At 44.2% G+C, this 16466-nt stretch overlaps 1 protein-coding gene across 1 annotated transcript in view; it reads right to left on the reverse strand.

Moving 5' to 3' along the window:
* rbm42 (RNA binding motif protein 42) overlaps positions 1-16449 on the reverse strand; it is a 20071-nt gene extending 3622 nt beyond the window's left edge. Inside the window, exons 1-6 of the mRNA XM_080540804.1 lie at positions 16346-16449; positions 13941-13997; positions 9674-9800; positions 9235-9322; positions 9018-9080; positions 8457-8665 (exon numbers count right to left, since the gene is read on the reverse strand). Of these exons, the coding sequence (XP_080396930.1) occupies positions 8457-8665; positions 9018-9080; positions 9235-9322; positions 9674-9800; positions 13941-13996 (543 nt within the window). The 5' untranslated portion in view covers position 13997; positions 16346-16449. The remainder of the gene's footprint in view (positions 1-8456; positions 8666-9017; positions 9081-9234; positions 9323-9673; positions 9801-13940; positions 13998-16345) is intronic.
* Positions 16450-16466: the final 17 nt, after the last annotated feature.

The raw sequence follows: 16466 nt of genomic DNA on the forward strand, positions 1-16466 counted from the left end.
GTCAGAGAGGGGGGGACACTGTTAGAGTCTGTCAGAGAGGGGGGGGGGACACTGTTAGAGTCTGTCAGAGAGGGGGGGGGGACACTGTTAGAGTCTGTCAGAGAGGGGGGGGGACACTGTTAGAGTCTGTCAGAGAGGGGGGGGGGACACTGTTAGAGTCTGTCAGAGAGGGGGGGGGACACTGTTAGAGTCTGTCAGAGGGGGGGGGGACACTGTTAGAGTCTGTCAGAGAGAGGGGGGGGACACTGTTAGAGTCTGTCACAGGGGGGGGGGGGACACTGTTAGAGTCTGTCAGAGAGGGGGGGGGACACTGTTAGAGTCTGTCAGAGAGGGGGGGGGGACACTGTTAGAGTCTGTCAGAGAGGGGGGGGACACTGTTAGAGTCTGTCAGAGAGGGGGGGGGGACACTGTTAGAGTCTGTCAGAGAGGGGGGGGGGACACTGTTAGAGTCTGTCAGAGAGGGGGGGACACTGTTAGAGTCTGTCAGAGAGGGGGGGGACACTGTTAGAGTCTGTCAGAGAGGGGGGGGGGACACTGTTAGAGTCCGTCAGAGGCAGAGTTGAGAACATGGCAGCAGTTTGAGGAAGCCCTGAGGAAGCGTTATGGGGTCATTCATTCTGGTTTTGGTGTTGAATACAGCGATGAGGGAGTGAAAAAAGTGAACAGAAACGCGTGTGCTTCACGCGTGTCCTATATGCGCTTAAAATGCGCATAATGGGCTAAAGTGCATTTTTACTTCACTTCTTCCTCTCCTATTATATACCAGTCATCAAGCCTAATCCTAACCCTATTATATACCAGTCCTCAAGCCTAATCCTAACCCTATTATATACCAGTCCTCAAGCCTAACCCTAACCCTATTATATACCAGTCCTCAAGCCTAACCCTAACCCTATTATATACCAGTCGTCAAGCCTAACCCTAACCCTATTATATACTAGTCCTCAAGCCTGACCCTAACCCTATTATATACCAGTCCTCAAGCCTAACCCTAACCCTATTATATACCAGTCCTCAAGCCTAACCCTAACCCTATTATATACCAGTCCTCAAGCCTAACCCTAACCCTATTATATACCAGTCCTCAAGCCTAACCCTAACCCTATTATATACCAGTCCTCAAGCCTAACCCTAACCCTATTATATACCAGTCCTCAAGCCTAACCCTAACCCTATTATATACCAGTCCTCAAGCCTAACCCTAACCCTATTATATACCAGTCGTCAAGCCTAACCCCAACCCTATTATATACCAGTCCTCAAGCCTAACCCCAACTAGGGCTGCACGATTTGGGGAAAAAATCGAATTGCGATTATTTGGACTGATATCGCGATTGCGATTAATTTGCGATTATTATTTTTTTAAATAGCAAAAAAAAGGGAGTTTTTGTAAAGTGTGGCCATATCTCCGGCTAGGAAGGTCGTATCAACGTGCAGTTTGTTTGTACGTCTTCAGGGGACTTAGAGGCTCCCTCCTCTAGCACCCCCACAGCCCGAGCTACGAGTGAAAGAACTAAACTTACATTGGGTTGCTTTAAAGTTGGGTTGCTTTAAAATCAAGCTTCAGATTAAAACATGTGATGGAGCATTACTAACCTGACTCAGGTGGTTTGTTTCACACAACCATCTAGGAAAGCTTAATTGGAAGCTGTTTGGAAAAGGGCAGGTACTTTCAAAAAATACTTGGCAGGTGATTGGATGAATCTGTCTATCACCTATTTTCAGAGAGCATTACCACATGATACCATCAAACTATTAACTGCTCTAATTCTAATGCAAGGATGAGAACTTAAAAGATATGAATTGTATATATGATAACCTCATCTCATCTAGACAGGTGGCTACTTTCTAAGATGATCCAGCTATTAAAATGATCATTTGGGGATACACTGTGACTATAACTGAAAGGACCACATCTAGATGACTCGGTCAACAGTCGAACTGATGAATGATAGAATGGTGGTCTCTGACTATGGAGCACAGACACACGTCACCTTGACTTAGGAATCTGTGACATACTTCAGCCCAAGGCTAGGCTAGGCTAACCTCTGCGTCTTTAAAGCCGGCTGGTATGAACGAATGGTATGAGGTTATGCATACAGGACACATTCATGTTTGACAACAGAACAGTTAACTTCCATGTATCCATAAGCCTGCTATACTATATAAACACCAACCCGCAGGTTGCTGAGACTGTCAACTCTGTGTCTGTACTTTAACGCCGGGTTAGCATGAGTAGCTAAGCTAAGCTACCGTCTCGAAGACTACAAGTTAGCTAAGCTAAGTTTAAGGCTGGACTAACAGCACCGACATGCACTTGGCTGGTACAGTTAGTATAGTGAAATTGTACACTTACCTGTCGCAATTATAACATACTAACGTTTATCATACGTCCAGTAAGCCATGTGGTGTCTAATTGTCTCCGTTACGTTAGCCCAAAGTCTCATAATAATTGGACTGACTGTCGTGACACAACCTATGCCTGCGTTCGTAAATTCGCTCTGAGAGCGCCGGGTTCAAAGTCATAAAGAGACCAAGTAATTTGATTGGACAAGAGGCATTCCATGAGTGCTGATCAAATTTCCAAAAGAGGTTTTAATCTCAATGTGACTTCCTGGTAAAATAAAGGTTAAAAAAAAAAATAAAAATAAAAAAGCGCAGGCAAATCGCAGGCTTTGCGATTAGCTAATCGCATCATTTCAAATCGCGATTTCGATTTTAAATCGATTAATCGTGCAGCCCTAACCCCAACCCTATTATATACCAGTCCTCAAGCCTAGCCCTAACCCTATTATATACCAGTCCTCAAGCCTAACCCTATTATATACTAGTCCTCAAGCCTAACCCTAACCCTATTATATACCAGTCCTCAAGCCTAACCCTAACCCCAGTGTTTCCTCTACATGCATTTCATCGTGGCGGACCGCCACGATGGAATTTCCTCCGCCACCATTCAGATTTCTCAACCCCAAAAAAAAAAAAAGATTTAGGCCGCTTTTCAGACCTTCACAGCGCTAGACACACCCACAAGCGCTGAAACTGGACCAGTCCGTGTGTGTCGCGAGTATTGAACTTGAGGCTGCGTTCGTAAATTCGCTCTGAGAGCCCCGGAGCGCACACTGGGTTCAACGTCATAAAGGGACCAAGTCATTTGATTGGACAAGAGGCATTCCGTGAGTGCTGATCAGATTTCCAGAGCGTATTTACGAACGCGCCCTGGCTGTCACCCGAACACCGCGAGCTAGCGTAGTGTAGTGTAGTATAGGATGCGTAGTGTAGTGTAGTGTAGGATGGAGAGAGAGAGGAGAAGCCTCTCTATGTGTTACCTATGTCCAGTGTACTAGAACCACTCTAACAGGAGTGTTTGTCCGTGAATAACACCGGCTATGCCCGGGGTAGAAACACAAGACTATAGCTGGATAAGGTCTACAGGTCTACACGGTCATTTTAAGCCGTCGACCAGCCCTCTACGACCACGGGAAGTCATGTTAAAAGTGAAGATACTTCTGTTAAACTAAGCTAAGCTAAACATCGCTAATCGCTAACTCCCTCCTGGGCTTAAAGTGACAAGTAATAACGTTGTGAAAAAAAACGTCAGATCAGTGTTTTTGTTTTTATTGACAACGGAATTACATGCTGGAAAAACATGCAGACACAGACAATAAGAGACACACGGGAGAAGTACAGGAAAACATTTTATTTTTTTGGGCCATCCTCGAGTTTTGGCTGAAATTACGTCGTTGTTTTGAGCGCGCGTGCGCGTTTCATGCGCACGCGCGCATTTTCACGGTCAGCACTACCCGCCACCATTGTAAAAATTCCTGGAGGAAACACTGCTAACCCTATTATATACCAGTCCTCAAGCCTAACCCCAACCCTATTATATACCAGTCCTCAAGCCTAACCCCAACCCTATTATATACCAGTCCTCAAGCCTAACCCTAACCCTATTATATACCAGTCCTCAAGCCTAACCCTATTATATACCAGTCCTCAAGCCTAACCCTAACCCTATTATATACCAGTCCTCAAGCCTAACCCTAACCCTATTATATACCAGTCCTCAAGCCTAACCCTAACCCTATTATATACCAGTCCTCAAGCCTAACCCTAACCCTATTATATACCACAGTGTTTCCTCTACATGCATTTATTGGTGGCGGGCCGCCACGATGGAATTTCCTCCGCCACGAATTGATTCAGTCCACAACAAAACAAAACAAAAAAAGTTCTAAAAAAATAATAATATAAAAAAATGAACATTTTAGCTGATTAAAATATATCTGATCCTAGATCAGCGCTATAATGGATGTTGACTAAAAGTGCACCTAAATCCACACCCATCTCTCTCTAACCGCTGATCCAAAATCAGATTAATGACATTCAGTTGACGACGTGACACAAGGGCTCCTGATTGGTCTAAATGTGAACTGTGGTATTATTGTTATTGTGTACAGGCCACCGTAGTGACATCCGGGGGGTATTCCATCAACATCGCTAAAGGGAAAATCCAGGTTTAGTCTGATAAATCACGCGAGAGTTCTTACAAATATCCAGGCATATTCTGATAGGTCTCGCGAGAGTTATCAAAAATAAGCCAGGATTTTCCTTTAGCGACGTTGATGGAATACCCCCCAGGTCAGGTGGGCAGGTTACGACGAGACAACAAGAGACCGGTAATTGTAGAGCTTACAGAGCGAGTTAAAATAAAGACACTTACATTGAAATACAGAAGGACTCACGTGTATGTTTAATAGAATAACACGACATGGTGTCAGAAGTCCTGTAAGTGAGTGTTAAGAGTTAGATCGGCCGACAAGTGTCATTTGAGCTCGTGACGGTGAGAAGGGAGAAGAAAAGATGGATGCTAATGCTAACGCGGGAGCAGCTGCAGTCCAGAGAACGGCGCCAGTTTCAAGTGCTACGTTAGCAGACATTAGCAAGTCAAAAAACGATTCTTATGTGCCGTCACTTTAGCAACGACACAGTATTGTCAAGGGGAAAAGAAGGGGAGACGATTTTTTTATTGACAACGGAATTACATGCTGGAAAAACATGCAGCTAAAATTCAGGGAACATTTGGACAATAAGAGACACACGGGAGAAGTACGGGAAAACAGGGCTCATGTGGGTCTCATCAAAGGTAAGAGTTTGTTTTCTTTAACTCAGCTGATACTCAGCTGTTTACCGAATGCTCCATCTGACTGTGATTTTACTTCTGTAATGTGGTGGGTTGACATAATTCACGCACGGAACTATAGGTTGAGACTATTGTTCCGTCCGTAGTACCCAAGTTGTTTAGACTGTTCTATTTACTGCTTGAGTGTGTTGTTGACAATCGTTCATGTCCTTCATTAAACGTTTAGCTTTGTCATTTGATACGTCGCCTACGACTACCATCTCTCTGCACTACAGTAAACAGTTAATCAGTAACGTTAGCCGCTTTTGTGCTCATGTAGGCCTACTTCGTATTATATTATAGCTGATGATCTTTGTGTGTGTGTATGTGACTGTCAGTCACAAGTTTATATTCTGTATATTCTTTTTTTTTTTTTTGGGCCATCCTCTAGTTTTGGCTGTGATTAGGAAAAAAAAAAAAAAAAAAAAAACTTGTTTTGAGCGCGCGTGCGCGTTTCATGCACGTGCACAAGAAAAAATCGCGCGCGCTGGGCGCGCGGACAAGGACACCCGCCACCATTGTTAAAATTCCTGGAGGAAACACTGTGTACCTATGCTAAAAATTACAGACCTCTACATTCTTTCTAAGTGGGAAAACCTGCAAAATCAGCAGTGTATCAAATACTTGTTCTCCCCACTGTATACTTTGTTGAAACGGCTACATGTATACTTTGTTGAAACGGCTACATGTATACTTTGTTGAAACGGCTACATGTATACTTTGTTGAAACGGCTACATGTATACTTTGTTGAAACGGCTACATGTATACTTTGTTGAAACGGCTACATGTATACTTTGTTGAAACGGCTACATGTATACTTTGTTGAAACGGCTACATGTATACTTTGTTGAAACGGCTACATGTATACTTTGTTGAAACGGCTACATGTATACTTTGTTGAAACGGCTACATGTATACTTTGTTGAAACGGCTATATGTATACTTTGTTGAAACGGCTACATGTATACTTTGTTGAAACGGCTACATGTATACTTTGTTGAAACGGCTACATGTATACTTTGTTGAAACGGCTACATGTATACTTTGTTGAAACGGCTACATGTATACTTTGTTGAAACGGCTACATGTATACTTTGTTGAAATGGCTACATGTATACTTTGTTGAAATGGCTACATGTATACTTTGTTGAAACGGCTACATGTATACTTTGTTGAAACGGCTACATGTATACTTTGTTGAAACGGCTACATGTATACTTTGTTGAAACGGCTATATGTATACTTTGTTGAAACGGCTACATGTATACTTTGTTGAAACGGCTACATGTATACTTTGTTGAAACGGCTACATGTATACTTTGTTGAAATGGCTACATGTATACTTTGTTGAAACGGCTACATGTATACTTTGTTGAAACGGCTATATGTATACTTTGTTGAAACGGCTACATGTATACTTTGTTGAAACGGCTATATGTATACTTTGTTGAAACGGCTACATGTATACTTCACTTTGTGGAATGGATTCACTGTTATTGTTTTTCGGAGGCTAATGGTAAGACATGGCTTGTTCAAAAGCAAGGACTGTGTGGTCATCTAGTTATGTGTAGTTATGTGTAGCTTTGTGTTTTTAGCATGTTGATGTTCTATCAGCATGTTGTTTGTTATGTTATTAAAATACAGTTTAGACCTTCGTAGCGCTACCAATACGTATGCTTTTGAACACGTCCTAAAACTAAAGTATATTTACAAGCCGTGTAAACCGATAGCCGATTACCCATAGCCTCCGGACAACAATAACAATGAATCCATTCCACAAAGTATACATATTAAGAGAGCTATTTTGAGAGATATTTATAGCGGTTTCATGTATGCAAGTGGTTTACGGTTTCACCAACTGCAGTCACAAATGTGCCTCTTAGGCTTGACGACTGGGATAGGAAAGATAGAAATGAAAGTAAAAATGCACTTTAGCTATGAGAGCTGTACCAAGCCCATATATGCATTGTGCGCATATATTATGCGCTTATATGACACACGTTTTCATTCCCTCATTTCTGTATTCAATACCAAACCCAGAATGAATGACCCCACAACGCAGATTTGTAGCAATCCAGGGCTTCCTCAAACTGCTGCCATGTTCTCAACTCTGCTCACCATGAACAAACATCTGAACAAGAAGCAGCTGCGTTCCAGACCAACTACAGCATAAACCGAGTGTGTTGAACCACCAGGGTTCACTAGTGTGTTGAACCGTGGAAGGCAAACCGAACCGTCCGTAAAAAAAAACGAGAACCGTTGCACCCCTACTAATTACTACTATCGCTACTAACTACCATCATCATCTACTACTACTACTACTACTACTACTACTACTACTACTCAGGGGTGCAAACTGGTGATGGCCCAAAAAGGTGACACATGTTTTTTTTTAGGCTAACCTTAGGGGGGGGATAGCGCTAGCACTAATGGTGTTAAATAGATATCGCTAGCACTAACGGTGGTCTAACAACGATGCGGTAGCCCTGACCTTAACACCTGCAGAATTACTTCGAAAACTGTTTACCGTGTCTGGGTTCTCGCAGGCCGAACACCCATAGCTCATGTCTATGGGTATAGCTCATGTCTATGGGTATAGCTCATGCCTATGGGTATAGCTCATGCCTATGGGTATAGCTCATGCCTATGGGTATAGCTCATGCCTATGGGTATAGCTCATGCCTATGGGTATAGCTCATGCCTATGGGTATAGCTCATGCCTATGGGTATAGCTCATGCCTATGGGTATAGCTCATGTCTATGGGTATAGCTCATGTCTATGGGTATAGCTCATGTCTATGGGTATAGCTCATGTCTATGGGTATAGCTCATGTCTATGGGTATAGCTCATGTCTATGGGTATAGCTCATGTCTATGGGTATAGCTCATGCCTATGGGTATAGCTCATGCCTATGGGTATAGCTCATGTCTATGGGTATAGCTCATGCCTATGGGTATAGCTCATGCCTATGGGTATAGCTCATGTCTATGGGTATAGCTCATGTCTATGGGTATAGCTCATGCCTATGGGTATAGCTCATGCCTATGGGTATAGCTCATGCCTATGGGTATAGCTCATGCCTATGGGTATAGCTCATGCCTATGGGTATAGCTCATGCCTATGGGTATAGCTCATGTCTATGGGTATAGCTCATGTCTATGGGTATAGCTCATGCCTATGGGTATAGCTCATGCCTATGGGTATAGCTCATGTCTATGGGTATAGCTCATGTCTATGGGTATAGCTCATGTCTATGGGTATAGCTCATGTCTCACCTGGGGGGCGGGGGCCATGTGGCCCATGGGGGGGTGGGGGTGGGGGTGGGGGGGCGCCTGGTGCTGCTGGTGCTGGGGGGGTCCCTGCATGGGGGGTCCCTGCATGGGGGGCGCCATCATCATGGGTGGGGGAGGGGGGGGCCGCGGCATGGGGGGGGCCATCATTCCCTGGGGGGGGGGGCCCCGCATCATCGGCATTCTCTGACCCACTGAAACCATGGAAACCAGACGTCCAATTAGACACAACACATGGGGGAGGGAGGGGGGGAGGGAGGGAGGGAGGAGGGTTAGGGTTACCTGGTCTCTGGAGGATGTGAGGAGGGAGGGAGGGAGGAGGGGAGGGAGGAGGGAGGGAGGAGGGGAGGGAGGAGGGGAGGGAGGGTTACCATGGTTACCTGGTCTCTGGAGGATGTGAGGAGGGAGGGAGGGAGGGAGGAGGGGAGGGAGGGAGGAGGGGAGGGAGGGATGGAGGGTTACCATGGTTACCTGGTCTCTGGAGGATGTGAGGAGGGAGGGAGGGAGGAGGGGAGGGAGGAGGGGAGGGAGGGTTACCATGGTTACCTGGTCTCTGGAGGATGTGAGGTACGAAGGCAGGTCTCATCATGGGAGGGGGGCGGACGGAGGCTGGGGGGGAACACACACACACACACAGACACACACACACACACAGGTCAGAGTGGGACATTTCTCATATACAAATGTACCAAACATGACTACACCTGCTGTTACCATGACTACACCTGTTGTTACCATGACTACACCTGTTGTTGTTGGTTACCTGGGCCAACAAACGCTGGAGGAGGGGGTCCTGGAGGGGGGGGGCCCACGAAGGTGGCAGCCCTGGCTGCCTCCAAACTCTGCTGGACCTGGGGGAGGAGGGGAGGGGAGGAGGGGGGAGGGGAGGAGGGGAGAGGAGGGAAGGAGGGGAGGGGGAGGAGGGGAGGGGGGAGGAGGGAGGAAGGAAGGAGGGGAGGGAGAGAAGAGGGAGGGTGTAAGTGTCTGTACCTGTCTGTAGGTGTGTCTGTACCTGTCTGTAGGTGTGTCTGTACCTGTCTGTAGGTGTGTCTGTAGGTGTGTCTGTAGGTGTGTCTGTACCTGTCTGTAGGTGTGTCTGTACCTGTCTGTAGGTGTGTCTGTAGGTGTGTCTGTACCTGTCTGTAGGTGTGTCTGTACCTGTCTGTAGGTGTGTCTGTACCTGTCTGTAGGTGTGTCTGTACCTGTCTGTAGGTGTTGGTGCCGATGATGGGCCGGATCATGGGCACGGCCAGGGCCATGGGGAGCCCGTCTATCAGCGCTGCCCCCGGGGACAGGGACAGGGGCCCCCCCAGGACCTCCTGCTCAAACCTGCAGCACAACCACAACATGGCTAATACCCTCCAACTACATGTCAATAATAATAACAATAATAACAATAATAATAATAACTTTTATTTGTATAGCACTTTTCCTGCAAACGTTGCAGCTCAAAGTGTTTTGAGTTTGTTTTTTTTCAGTTTGAAAGCATGGTTCCCATTAGGGCTGGGTTAAAAAAATAGATTTCCCGATTCTGAATCGATCTTCATTGAATGAGCGATTATCGATTCATAAATCCCGAGATCGATCTTTCATGCATTTTCCTGCTTGCAGCTTCAACCCGCAACGAGATCTCGTGGCCAGATCTCACGCTACAAGAATTTATCATATCTCACGCAACGAGAGGTCTCACTGTAAAATCTAAAAACATGGCGATGGCAGGGACACTCAAGTCACCACCAGGCTTAAAGGCAGATGTCTGGGTGCATTTTGCATGTACAAATTATGACGATAGAGATGAGCAGGACAAAAGCAAAGCCATATGCAAGCTGTGCGCAGTGGAGGTAAAATTTTGTGGAAACACCACAAATCTACGAACCACTTATTGAGGCATCACCCTGACGTGAAACATGGAAAAGCGGATCTGAAACAAGCCTCGCTGATAAAGACGTTTGGTTGCAAATTACAATCAAATTCTCCGCGTGCCCAACAAATTACCGAGGCTGTAGCAAATTGTATTTGCAAGGATATACGCCCGTACAGCGTTGTCGAAAATGCTGGCTTTCGAAGCCTCGTCAGTGTACTAGAACCACGCTACGTGTTACCGACACGCAAACAGTTGAGTGAAGTGATAGTCCCAGACATGTCCGCGCAGGTGAAACGTGACATCGCAACTTCACTCCAGCCAGCAGAGAGAGTTGCCATAACGTGTGACAGCTGGACATCCAGAGCAATGGACTCGTACCTGACAATCACTTGCCACTTTATCAGCGAGGCTTGTTTCGGATCCGCTTTTCCATGTTTCACGTCAGGGTGATGCCTCAATAAGTGGTTCCGTAGATTTGTGATGTTTCCACGAACTTATTGTTACTGTATACTACAGTATTTTAATAATCATTGATTTTCCAATTATGTTTATTCCTGAATAAAATCTTCCAATCTCCAAAAAGTGAGAAAGCAGTAATGAAGGGCTTTAGTTTCATGGACATTATGGTTTACAATGTGTTTTTTTGTTCCCCAAAATACCCTCATCTATTGCACTATTTTCGTTTTGCACATTTTTATTTTGTATATAACATATATATATTATGCAAATAAGCTATTTGAGACAGTCCTGAGGGATATGTGATGTCTTGTTTACCGATAGGCTATGTTTGTAGCCCCTTTATTTACATTGGCTGCAGTAAAGCACGTTAACAAGCACTTTTTGTAGTGTCTGATTTAGCAAAATGTTGGTCAATGATGTTCATTTATGTTCCAATAAGAAGTACATTCATGTAACTGCTCTGGAGTCAATTCTTAATGTAAACATTGATATGTTTAACAATGCTACATGTTATAGGGCCGGTTTCACAGACAAGGCTTAAGCCTAATCCTGGACTAAAAAACATCTTCAATGGAGATTTTACATTGAAAGTGTGATTTAGTCCAGGACTAGGCTTAAGCCTTGTCTCTGAAACCGGCCGATAGGGTTCCTTGAACCATTTATAGCATTAGTTCTGAAAATCTCTTCATATTCAAACAAAATTGATATTGTAACTAAATCGAATCCGAATCGAATCGAATCGTGAATCAAATCGAATCGGAATCGAATCGCGATACCCAGCCCTAGTTCCCATGGTATTCGACAATTTGTCTTTTTGTGGTTTTGGTCCAATGACAAGAATCTCAGTTGTCCTGATTTAGTTGTAGAACATTTTTGGACATCCAAAGGTCATCTCTGAGACAATTCTCCAGCGAGCTGAGTGCATGTGAATTATCAGGCAATACTGATATGTACAGCTGAGTATCATCAGCATAACTATGAAAATGTACACTATGTTTTCTGATGATTCAACCTAATGGGATCATGTACAGGGAGAAGAGTAAGGGACCAAGAATAGACCCCTGAGGGACCGCACATGTGATGTCAACGTTATCAGAAACAGAGTCTCCCAGGACAACAGATAAATGCCTACCAGCTAGATAATAGAGATGCTCCGATCAGGGTTTTTGGTGCCGATCACCGATCACCGATCACTGGAACCAGTGATCTGCCGATCCGATATCACCGATCACCGATCACAGCGTCGAAAATGGCAATTGAAGCTTTTTTTTTTTTTTTTCTTTCCTAGCACCAGGGGAGCCACCCCTCCTAAATTTCGTTGTTTGGTACCTGTACTATAGCAATGACAATAAAGACCATTCATTCATTCATTCATTCTATTTATTGTGTAGCATTAATTATGTTTTTAATTATTCTTAACACCATTGATATTGTATATTAAGTATTCAAATGAAATTAGGAGATGAGAAAGTATCATGAATTGACAACCATCTGTTTTATTGAATTCACAACCACCTGTAGCTTACTTCAGGAACATACAAATCATAATAAATAAAAATCATAATAAATAAAATGTACACTGTCACATGACATCAAATGTGCAACATTCCACTCGAATGAGAGGAACTAGGGGCTCTTAGAGAACTTGGAGCTTATACTGTAGCTTTCCTGAGGAACAATAAACAATAAACATTTCCTGAGGAACAATAAACATACCCAAACTAAAGTGCAACATAAACAGGCTATAGCCAAATATAATATATTTTCGCCCCGGCAGCGTATAGCGTGGCGCTATATTTTCGCCCCGGCAGCGTATAGCGTGGATCCAGGCAGGAAACAAGGCGTTTGAACCCGGCGTCTTCCACAACAGACAGGGGCTGCTGATCAAGGCATATGAATTCTATTACTTTCGCATTTATTTCCTTTCGTTTCTTGTGGTCGTTGCCGTATGGTTGCTGTCGTTGCAATGTCTCGGTAACAGTAAGCTGAGTGAGTGGTGTCGAACGTTCTTTCGACGACTCTTTCTCTCTGGCCTTAGTGCTCGCCAATGTATTAAACTCGTTATATTCCTTCGTGTGACAAGCCTTCAAATGCCGTATTATATTCGTTGTATTGAAAGACCTTGCGTGCGTTCCTCCCCGAGGTATTTCTTTTGAACAGGCATTACAAACGGCATATTTGTTGTCTCTTTCCGACACGGTGTAATTATTTCCAGACTGGCGACGCCATCTTGTAAACTGGCAGGGTTTGATCGGCCATCTTGTGATCGGTCGGGTTTGATCGGCCGTTTTGAGAACTCCGATCAAAACCGATCAAGGCCATATCGGCCGATACCGATCAGCGCCGATCAGATCGGAGCATCACTACTAGATAATATTTAAACCACTCTAATACAAGTCCTGAGAGACCGACACAGTTTTCTAAACGATGTATTAGAATAGTGTGATCAACTGTATCAAAAGCAGCACTCAAATCTAACAAGACAAGAACTGATACACCACCAGCATCTATGATAAGTCTGAGATCGTTTACAACCTTTACTAATGCAGTCTCAGTACTGTGGTTAGAACGAAAACCTGATTGAAACTCATAAAATGTTTTTGCTAAGAAAATCAGTAAGTTGTCTGAAAATCACTTTCTCAAGGATTTTGCTTAGAAATGGAAGGTTGGATTGGATTGGTCTGAAATTTGGATTGGTCTGAAATTTCCAAGAACAGAATTATCTTGCTTTCCTTTCTTAAGTAGTGGTTTTATAATGGCAGATTTTAGGGGAGTGGGAAAGATGCCAGTTGATCGAGAGCAGTTCACAATTTCTAATACATTGTCAGTTAAACAGTCAAAAACACTTTTGAAGAACCATGTTGGGATTGGATCCAGTGGGCATGTTGAGGATCTCATTTGTGAAACAAAACAATGACACATTAACATAATATCTACTACCCTCTAACTACATGTCGACTATCAGTGATCACAGCACACAACTCATGTTTAAGCTAGCTAGCTAAGCTTCATGTTTAAGACGGTAGCTAGCTAGCTAAGCTTCATGTTTAAGACGGTAGCTAGCTAGCTAAGCTTCATGTTTAAGACAGTAGCTAGCTAGCTAAGCTTCATGTTTAAGACGGTAGCTAGCTAGCTAAGCTACTCACAGCGCCATCTCAGCCTCCATCTCCTTCAGCCGCTCCTCTCCCGACTTCATCGTCATCCTGTAAAACAAACAACACCTGGATCAGAACACCTGGACCAGACCACCTGGACCAGACCACCTGGACCAGAACACCTGGACCAGAACACCTGGACCAGACCACCTGGACCAGAACACCTGGACCAGAACATAGTCCACCCACTGGTCATCGAGGGGTTTTGCCAGGGTTACTTAATCACCATTAAAACATTTATTTTTGGAAGATTTTGTCTTACATGTGTCAACATACATGTCCATATGTATTATAGTTTAACTCTGTGTACTTGTTTTCGGTGTACTTATTGTTTAAATTAAGACTAATTTCAACGTTACAGTTGCTACTCACTACCGCTTTCAGCAGGGCCGTTCTAATCCCTATCTCCGGTGATTTTCGACTATTTACAAGCTCTCTTTCTTGCCATTTCCACCGTTTGGACCAATAGTAATCCATTTAATGGACGCGTCACCTGTATGTAAGGCATCTTGACTTCATATTAGGCCCGATACCAATTCCCTTTCCTACCCCTACGGCTCGTTTTGGAGTGCCACTCGCTTTGGAGCCAAGGCCTCTGAACAGAGCCACAAGACGTAGTGGTTGAAATCTTCGCCTATGAAATGGGACAACCCTTCAAGACCCTGATACGTCATCAGTAGTGTCATAGGAAAGCATTGGTGCTCGGTTTTACACTTCACGGCTGAACTTTAGTTACATTTCGGGCATCATATGCCCTCAAAGGGGGGAAATGCGACATGAAATGTCAAAATGCGCCAGTATCATGCACAGATCAGCCAGTATCATGCACAGATCAGCCATTATCATGCACAGATCAGCCTTAAAACACGTAACGTTAGATAGATAACATTAGACACGGAGCGCAGATTTATTTTTATGGCGTTGCGAAATCCGATGTGACAGGAACACTGGGGAAACAGTCAGCTACATGACATAACCAGACTGTATCCAGAGACGATTTCAAGTTAGACAGAGTAATTATGAACTCAGAGGAATATGTATGTTTATGAAAACAAAGATTAGAACAAATGCAAAACAAAGATGTATAACAGTTAAAGGAGTTAATTTATGGAATACTTTTGAAAAGGAAATGAAAATGTGTAGTACACTAAAAGGATTTAAAAAATTCTTTAAAAATAAGATGATTAACAAGTATAAAACAGAGGTTTAAATATAGTTTTTGTTTGGTATTTTTGGAACTTTTTGTTGACATGCGTAAGTGAAATTTTGTTTATAAAAGTTTCAATGTTTTGATTATGCATTCATGGGGGGACATGCATACATGTAACAAGGGTAGGCACAATAAGCCACGGCTTCAGCCTAGTGAGCCTACACCTTTTTGGTCCTGGTGTTATAAATTGTGACTGTGTACATTTTCTTATATCTGTATTGTGAATTGTATAGGGGACCAAAATAAACATTCTCATTCTCAATCAATCTCAATAACCCATCAATAATATTACATAATAACAACTGCTCGGATTAGATTGCGTGTTCAGGTTTAATAAGTGCCATAGATATAGCGTCATATGCCATCAAAGGGGGAAAATGTGTATGTAAAGAGGTAAACCTTGATAACTGTTGAACCATACATGATAGAACCACGGGGTTAGAACCATACATGATAGAACCACGGGGTTAGAACCATACATGATAGAACCACGGGGTTAGAACCATTGTTTTTCTCATACAATACTCTCATAAAATGTGATGACAAGACACACAAGACACATTTCTTTTAGTCTAAAGTGAAAGCAGTAAAGTGTGAACACCCTACAGAACACCTGGACCAGACCACCTGCACCAGACCACCTGGACCCAGACCACCTGGACCAGAACACCTGGACCAGAACACCTGGACCAGACCACCTGGACCAGAACACCTGGACCCAGACCACCTGGACCAGACCACCTGGACCAGACCACCTGGACCCAGACCACCTGGACCAGACCACCTGGACCAGACCACCTGGACCAGAACACCTGGACCAGACCACCTGGACCCAGACCACCTGGACCCAGACCACCTGGACCAGACCACCTGGACCAGACCACCTGGACCAGACCACCTGGACCAGAACACCTGGACCAGAACACCTGGACCAGACCACCTGGACCAGAACACCCGGACCCAGACCACCTGGACCAGAACACCTGGACCAGAACACCTGGACCCAGACCACCTGGACCCAGACCACCTGGACCCAATCCACCTGGACCCAGACCGCTATGTATGCTAACTAACTAGCTAGCTAGCAAGCCAACACATAGGCGAGCTCACTTATTATGTTGTTATGGTTTACTCTCTAGCAAACGAGTGAGCGCTAATGCACACAACACATCAAAGTACACATTACCCTAAATCGCGATGGACCAAACGCGTTCAGCCGCGGGGTTCTGATGGTTCTGGTGGGTTATGTCTCAGATGCGTCTGTCTTCACACCACAACCGGAGCACTGGGTCGCATGCTTATTACGT

Source organism: Nansenia antarctica (assembly GCF_963989245.1).
Source record: "Nansenia antarctica genome assembly, chromosome: 10".
Lineage (NCBI taxonomy): Eukaryota > Metazoa > Chordata > Actinopteri > Argentiniformes > Microstomatidae > Nansenia > Nansenia antarctica.